Genomic DNA, 8,273 nt, shown 5'->3' on the forward strand with positions numbered 1-8,273 from the left:
CCATGATTTCAGAGTGTCGAGAGGATGTCTCAACGTTATCTTATGAGCGAACAAGTTTTTTATTTTGTTTTTCAAATAATGCCATTGCAAGAGTCAGTATCATCCCATCCATATACTGCTAATATACCTACATATATTTAAGCCCACAAAAAAAAAAAAAATAAAGAAAGAAAGAAAGGCCATGCAAAATCATATAAACCAACTTTGATCCTCACTGAAATTCTCAACAAATAAGATGCTGATTTGAAAGCGTCTAAGACAATTAAATCCGTCAGTATTGATGGAAAGAATGGCCACCCACTCATAGAAACCAGTTTGTAAATTCCTTTTGTTAGTGTAGTGTTTTTTATCTATCAAAATAAATGGCCACTCACACAGTCCTTGTGCTACTGGACAACAGATGGAAGGGGAATCTTTTCATTCATCAGCTGTGATAGAATGACTAGTGCAAAAGAAAGAAATGAATAATTTGTTTTGGTTTTTATTTCTATTTTTACTTTTTGATTCTTTTGTGAAGAGTTGCAGCATCCTTTCAACATCAGCCTACTCCACAAAATTAGAATAGCTTACTCTTGTAATACTTCAATGCACAACCATTGCCTCATGGATCTGCAAGCTAACGAATTAAACCAAAAAGGGATGAAACAGAAAAGCAAAATGAATAAAATAATTAAATCAGTATAATGGACAGATTTGTCTGCTCTCTCAGAATGATGCTGAGCTAGTACGCCGAAGTTGATATTTGAGTTCTGGAGTTGTATCTAAAGGTAAAAGCATCTGTATCTCCTGTTCAAAAGTAACATTGAAAGAAGCAAGTCATTAGCCAAGGGGGAAAAGGACAAAAATCTAATCATTTACATACTCTAATTTCAATTCCTGGACATCCTAAATGACTGCTCTCAAGTTCATTACTTGAATCAGCAGCAAGAAAGAAGTTTATTACTTGAAAATTTTGGAACCATGAATTGTATGCCATAAAAGGTGTGTGAACTAATGATTAGAGATAGAGAAGCAATTTTAACAGTCAATATGGTTTAGGTATTTGAGAATTCAAATTCAAATAGTAAAGCTAAAATTGAAACTAATATCTAATAGGATCTGAGGGAAATGTGACCAAATAGGACTTGAGTGGAAGTTACAAGAAGTGATTTAAGCACCTATAATTTAACAATGGATATGGCACTGAACAGAATAGAATGGCAAAACATAGAATTGGGACAAGGCTTAGAGATGATGATGATGATGATGATGATGATGATGATGATCTGGAGGAAATGCGAAATTAAGGGGCAATCCTGCCAATAAAGTGCACAAATCCACTCCACTTCATACTGTTCAGAGTAATATGTTCTATTGTATGTGTATATGCACATTTAAATAAGTATTTATGAACACAACATGTCATTTATATATACATTTACACACCATATCTTCTAGAGGTGGCACGTTCCTACTTTTACATGGTTTTAGACTTATAAGCAGATTTAACTTTACCCATCTGATAATCTGTCTTCCTACGTATCAAAATACAGAACAGTACAACAGGAAAACCTACCTAATTATATCTCACCAGGCCATCCACAAACTGAAAAAGAAAAGATACCACTTGACACTGTTTGAGGAACACTGACAGAATAGAAACACAATCCAGAAATTCAATTGGCTCAATAGTCAATAGGTCTTGTTTTCCTGTTTTTTCCTTACAGTCTTTTCAAGGTTTGAAAACCATAATGTACTGGTTGGTTAAACCAGGATAAACTGTCATCCTCTTTTACAAATTACTGAAAAACTTTCCCTTCTACTCCTGTTCACTTTCTGTTTTCTTCACCATGCCCCCCACTTCACCCAAAGTGGTACTTCTCTCTCTCTCTCTTAGGAGATAATAACTTTTATAACACATAAATCTAATTAAACTGACCATGAAATACAGCAATAAAATTTGAAGCAATCATTATGCATTATCAGATGATAATCAACTTATGCATTTCCTTTGGGCATCAATATTACAATCCTTGTTGCTGTTGTTGTTGTTTTTACTTCACAATCATTTAACTTTGATGCCTCTTTTCATTCTATTGAGAGTTATATTGTATTTGGTTGTATTTAGATATATTTGTAATATTGTGGGGGCCTATATGTATTTGTGGGAGAAAAAGGGGCTTCTGTGTAATTCTAATTTATTTCAGTCTTTTGTTTGTTTAAGCAAGTGGTTGGTGTGAGTTAGAGTGAGAGAGAGAGAGAGAGAGAATTGTACCTCTTGTTCTCATAGTGGACATTTTTCCTCTCTTCCCATGGATGTAGGCTACCAAGCCGAACCACGTTAAATCTGGTGTTCTCTCCATTTTTCTTCTTATCTTCTCCTTGTCAATTCTATTTTTATGTTGTTTAACATGGTATCAGAGCAAGTGTTCTGGTTGCTGTGAAGGTGTTCCAGTTTAGGGGTAAGCAAGAAAAATTGACAAACCGGACTGAACCCAAAAACCGACAGAAACTGAATCGGAAATCCTGTTAACCAAACCGATTGGTATACATATATTTCTATATATATTATATATATTATAAATTAATAAATATGAATTATATATAAATATATATTTATAATATATAATATATTATTTATTATTTTAAATATAATTATATATGTTTCTATATTTTATTTTATATTTATATGTTTTTATAATATATATTATAAATATAAAAAAACTGAAAAACTGACGAATCAAACCGATGATTAATCGATCAGCTTCGGTTCAGTTTTGGTTACCGGTTTTCTAGAAACCGGTAGGACTGGTTTGGTTTCAAAAATAGGCCCACAGTTCGGTTAAACGAACCTTAAGCACTCATATTCCAGTTGTTGTGGAGGTGTTCTATTTCATTTTCAGTTGAGGTAGTAGTTGACTACTATGAAATATCTTCATGTAGTAGTCAACTACTAAGAATAGGATATTGATAGTAATCGACTACTACGAAACCGCTTCGTGTAGTAGTTGACTACTAGCCTCAGGATAAGTATTTTGTGAGTTGAAAAAGGGGCTTTAATGCCTCAAGTTGTGGTTGTTTGGAAAAGAGGCCGTGATGCCTCAATTGTGGTTGTTTGTGAATTGAAAAAGGGATTTTGATGCCTCAAGTTGTGGTTGGTTGGGAAAGAGGTTGTGATGCCTCAAGTTGTGGTTGTTTGGTGGTTGGTTGGAAAAGAGGCTGTGATGCCTCAAGTTATAGTTGTTTGTGAGTTGAAAAAGGGGTTTTGATGCATGCCTCAAGTTGTAATTGTTTGGTGGTTGGTGGTTCTGTGAGTTGGAAAAGAGGTTTTGATGCCTCAAGTTGTGGTTGTTTGTTGGTGGTGATTTTGTGAGTTGGAAAAGAGGTTGTGATGCCTCAAGTTGTGGATGCTTGTAAATTGGTAATGGTTTGTAGTGTGGTGATAGTTTTGTTGGTGAACGTGTGAAGCTCCCTTGGTGTATCGGTGAAATATTGCTTCATAGGTTCCTTCAATATCTCAAGGTTCATGGCTGTTGTTGCTTCAATAGTAAACATATTTCCATGAAGGTTGCTTCAACATCCTTGCAAACTCAATCTGATTTTCCCACCTTGAGTTCCGGTTTAAAGGGCAATCCTGCAAATAAAGTGCACAAATCCAATTCACTTCATGCTGTTCAGAGTAATATGTTCTGTTGTATGTGTATATGTACATTTAAATATGCATTTATGAAAAGTAACATGCCAGTTATATATGCATTTACACCCCATATCTTCCAGAGGCGAAATGTTACTACTTTTACATGGTTTTAGACTTATAAGCAGATTCAACTTTACACATCTGATAATCTGTGTTCCTACATATCAAAATACAGAACAACACAACAGGAAATCCTACCTAATTATATCTCATCAGGCCATCCACAAACTGAAAAAGAAAAGATACCACTTGACTTGACATTGTTTAAGGTACATTGACAGCACAGAAACTCAACCCAGAAAATCAATTGGCTCAACAGTCAATAGAAGTTCTTGTTTTCCTGTTTTTGCCTTAGAGTCTTTTCAAGGTTTGAAAACCATAATGTACTGGCACTGACCATGAAATACAGCTTTAGAGAAGGCACAAACACCCTGAAACATATGCTGGAGACTTTGATGGCTCTGAGGTATATGCTTTAGGTAATGCCTCATGCCCCTCACACACACTCGTACAGAAAGAAAGAAAAGGAAAGGAAAGGAAAGGAAAGAAAATGAAATAAAAGGGAAGGGAAGGGAAGTCCAGGAGCCCTGGTGAAGCCCCCCACCTCAACACCTTTCAGATGCAGCCCTATTTGGTTTCTTGTGCCAAGGGGTCCTGTTGGCATATATCACCAGAAAGAACTCTTTCTTGAGGAGGTGTAAGTCTGTATACCTGATCGGCTGATAATCAACTTACACTTTCTTTGGGCATCTAATAATACTGCAATCTTTCTGCAGCTGTTGTTTTTGTTACTTCACAATCATTTAACTGTGATACCTCTTTCCATTCTTTCTTATATTATTTTATCATATTTGTGATTTATAATTTTATTTGTATTTAAGTTGCCTAGAGAACTGCTAGTAATTTCAATCAGTTGAATTTCACTGAATCAATTTCTCTAGTATGAAGATGATAGAACACAGAAGTTTGTTTTAAGAGAAGTTTTTGAATTGAGTAATAAATTATAAATTGTTGTGAGCAACTTCTCCTGCACACCCGACTGATGACTCTAGTTCCCAATATGGGAATTGAAGACACAGTTTTAGAATAACAAGGTCTAATGTCCTATGCTAGAAAACAATACCCTTGACAAAGAGGCTTCTTAAGGTATGAGTAACTTTGGTGGAACAAAATGCAGATGAGGTGTTTAGTAAAGCTAGATGAAATGGAATCCGGGTATGCAATTATTCTAGAGATGAAAAAGTGCATGCTAAATCAAAAACAGTATTTAATATTATTATTAATGTTAAATCATCTAAATCTAATAAATGCCAATGCCATTTTTGCTTAAATAAACATACCTTCTGCCTTTTGAGCCTCTTATTTGTTTTCTTTAACTTTGATGCCTCATTCTCCAACTGGTTGGTATAGGCCTATCATCACCACAGCGGACAGAAAAAGAGAAAAGCCAGTCTTAATATTGAAGATAAGGGAGCAAACAAAAGCCCAATATATTAGGCTTCTTGTGTAAAAGAAAAACAAATAAATGGGCCACCAAATCCACCTGCTTCCTTGCCCTTGATCTGGCAGCTGATTCACGGTTTTTGATCATCCTTTTCTGCCTCCTTTCAATAGTCTTCTCCATCATCTCATCTGAGAATTGTCGCTTTCTTTCAACTGTTGACTGTGAATCTGATGATGTTGCCGTCACTATTGGCATCGACATTGACAGTGCCAGTTGGTTCCCTGAGTACCCAGCATCTACAACTGAATTCCCAAACACTGATACGGCAGCAGGCATACTTGAACCCAAGACTGCCATCTGCTGGTGTTGAACAGCAGCCATCTGGAATTGCAACCAATCTGCCTGTTGAGATGCTGCAACCATTGGGTCAATTGCCATCAAGGACTGAGGATTAAGAACACCATTATCATTCCCTATATTAATGGCACCAGCTCGGATAAGAAAATCCTCTAGTGTAGTTTCCCCAAGGGTCCGCTGCCTCTGCACAGATCCATCACCTTCTGCATTGTCTTGCTCTTGCTGAGCAGTCTCTTTCCAAACCTCGTCAACTGTTTTCCTACTGAGCGTCCCATTCAAATTCAAATTCCCAGGAAAGATTGGAGGAGAAGATGAAGATGAGGCGTTCACACTGGAAAGTTGTTCCTGAATTACCTGATTTCCTTCAGCAGCAACAACACTCTTCAACAGCTCATCCATATTCATACTATTCAAGGGCTTTTCTACATTCCCCAGCTGGTTCCGGACCTCATCAAGGGTGAGATTGTAAAGAAATCCTTGCCTACCCAGAGGCGGGAAATGAGCCGCCTGACCTCTATTGGGAGAGACCATGATTCTAAACCCCATTCACCAAACTCTAACCCCTACTAAGTACTAACAACAAGAACTGGAAAAGTTATCCCCAACACAGAAGGACAAAACCCAGAAGCTAGTACTACGATTCCCAAAAATTAAATCCAATTCAACTCCACTTATTGAATAAAAATTGGCATTTCCTAAAAACCCAAGTGGCAGATGTATAAGAGCAAAAGACAGATAAAATATCAACACATAAAATCTCCTCGGTTGATTGAACGAGGGGGAAAGTAAATGGCAGCTTACGTTTGCAATAAAAAGTGCAAGAGAAGGTGCGGCAGAGCATATAAAGGAGAAGTTCAAGAGCCGCGTCCGAGCCGCCAGAAAGATTGAAAAACCAGTTAGAGATCGACCTATGAACGCGGATTCAGTGCGGAAGATTCGGATTTTCACAGATAAAATTGGTAGAGTGAAACAAAGAGAGAGACCGTTTTAAGCGGGTTACTTTGAACTGGGATTTCGTCAGTATGAAATTCCGGTTTCTGTTAAAGATGTTCTCTCTCCTCTCTTATATAGGTTCCCACCCAGAGTCGCCAGAGGATGTGTGGGATGACTAGATCTCTATCCCGTCTAAACATCACTATAAATAACAACTTTTAAGGTGAGTTAAGGAAAAGGGTCTTTTTTATTTTTCAATTTTCTTTCTTTTTTTTACATTTTTAGTGTTTTGTTATAATTTCTAATGTTTTTATAATTTCTGTTTTTTTAGGGGAATGTTTGGAACCGTGGCTATTTTTCAAAAAACGGTGCCACATCGGATCCACATAGACGTTTCAACAAACGCCCATATATTTCATTGTTTGGTTCAGCCGATTATTAAAAAATCGGGCATGCATCGGTGAACCGTTTCCCTCAATGCTTGACTGATGTGTATCCTATGTGGTGCTTACCTGTCAGCACATACATAAAAAATAGTGATGAAAATTACCTTACCAAACAACATAGTGTTGCTCATTGCCTACGTGGGAGAAGCGTTTTTTTTTGTGAAAAACGAGTCTTGGAAGCATTGGCATTTTTTCTTGACAATCGATCCCAAAAAGCGTCCATGCTTCCAAACACCATGTACATTTTTCTATTTTCTACAATATATAAAATTTCCTGTATTTTTTGTTATTTATTTGCAATTTCTGTGTTTTTCTATAATTTTTGGTGTTTTTTCTACAATTTTTATTTTCTAATTTTGTTTTTCAATTTTTCTATAGTTGCTATAATTTGAAAGTAATTTTTTATTTTGTGTGCAATTTCTATAATTTTTTATATTTTTCACAATTTCTATGACTTTATGTATTTTATATTTAAAAATATTCTTTTTGAATTTTTCCTTTTTTTTCATGTCTAAATACTAAAATATATGTATATAATTTATATTTTTCTATGAAGGTTAAAATGGTAATATATTAACGGCCCTTAGTCTCTTTAATGTCAAGTTAGTGATATGATGAGTTTAAGAGAAATGCTAAAAACTTATAGTCTCTTTTTTATTTTTAAACTGAAACAAAAGAAGTCACTCACCATTAATACATTAACTCTCTCTATTCTCTTTCTAATTAGTTACTTTGATGAGTCTTTGATGATCTCTCCTCGTTAATCAATCCATTGACTATCTCTACCCTAATAACTTCACTAATTATCTCTGTCTCAACTAGCGTGGACCCGTGAGATGTTCAAGAAAATCTGAAAGATTTAATAATTTTATTTACTATTAATTAATATTAAATTAATAATCAAAATATGTTGTTAATTAACTAAAAGTATTTAAAGTTATTGTTAATATCTAAAATTTTAATAATTGTATTTTCATTTAATGTTGATTTATACAAAATAATTATTATTAATTTAATATGAATAAATATTTTTTAATAAATTTAGTTTTATTAATAATTTATAGTAATTTTAATAATTGTTATTGTTTTTATTATTTTTAAATGAAATTTTGATTAGCTATAAATAAATAAAAATAACTACAAAAACTAACATTTTTATTAATTTCACTAATAATTAACAATTATATGGGAATGACAACGGGATGGGTTTAGGGTAAGGCACCCCATCCCTATCCTTTTCCCATAGTCAAGACACTCTACTCCATCCCCACCCCCTCCCTAGTGTCAAGTGGGTTCAAGGCAAGGCAACCACTCCTCAATGTCGGGCGAGTTCAGGGGCAAAGCACCTCACTCCTCATCAAGGATGGGGAATCCTCAAATTTCCCCGCTCCGTCCCTAATATTGGCGGGCTCAAGTA

At 35.2% G+C, this 8,273-nt stretch overlaps 1 protein-coding gene across 1 annotated transcript; it reads right to left on the reverse strand.

The window, feature by feature from the left end:
* Positions 1-447: 447 nt before the first annotated feature.
* On the reverse strand, positions 448-6,600 carry LOC148876867 (ABSCISIC ACID-INSENSITIVE 5-like protein 3). Its single transcript, XM_088985651.1, has 3 exons — positions 5,220-6,600; positions 5,017-5,088; positions 448-786 (listed from the first exon to the last, which is right to left on the reverse strand). The coding sequence occupies exons 1-3, from the start codon at positions 6,021-6,023 to the stop codon at positions 706-708; spliced, it is 957 nt and encodes a 318-aa protein (XP_088841777.1). The 5' UTR covers positions 6,024-6,600; the 3' UTR covers positions 448-705.
* Between the last annotated feature and the right edge of the window lie 1,673 nt (positions 6,601-8,273).

The sequence above is a fragment of the Nelumbo lutea genome, chromosome 1 (assembly GCF_056320005.1).
Source record: "Nelumbo lutea isolate HS-2025 chromosome 1, American lotus-T2T, whole genome shotgun sequence".
Taxonomy (NCBI): domain Eukaryota; kingdom Viridiplantae; phylum Streptophyta; class Magnoliopsida; order Proteales; family Nelumbonaceae; genus Nelumbo; species Nelumbo lutea.

Bases quoted from the DNA above. Each gene is read 5' to 3' on its own strand.
- LOC148876867 (XM_088985651.1), bottom strand. From the start codon at position 6,023: ATGGGGTTTAGAATCATGGTCTCTCCCAATAGAGGTCAGGCGGCTCAT. The intron at 5,089-5,219 runs GTGGATTTGGTG...TGGTGATGATAG, and splicing joins GATCAAGGGCAAGGAAGCAG to GCCTATACCAACCAGTTGGA. The intron at 787-5,016 runs GTATGTTTATTT...ACTTTTGAACAG, and splicing joins AGAGGCTCAAAAGGCAGAAG to GAGATACAGATGCTTTTACC.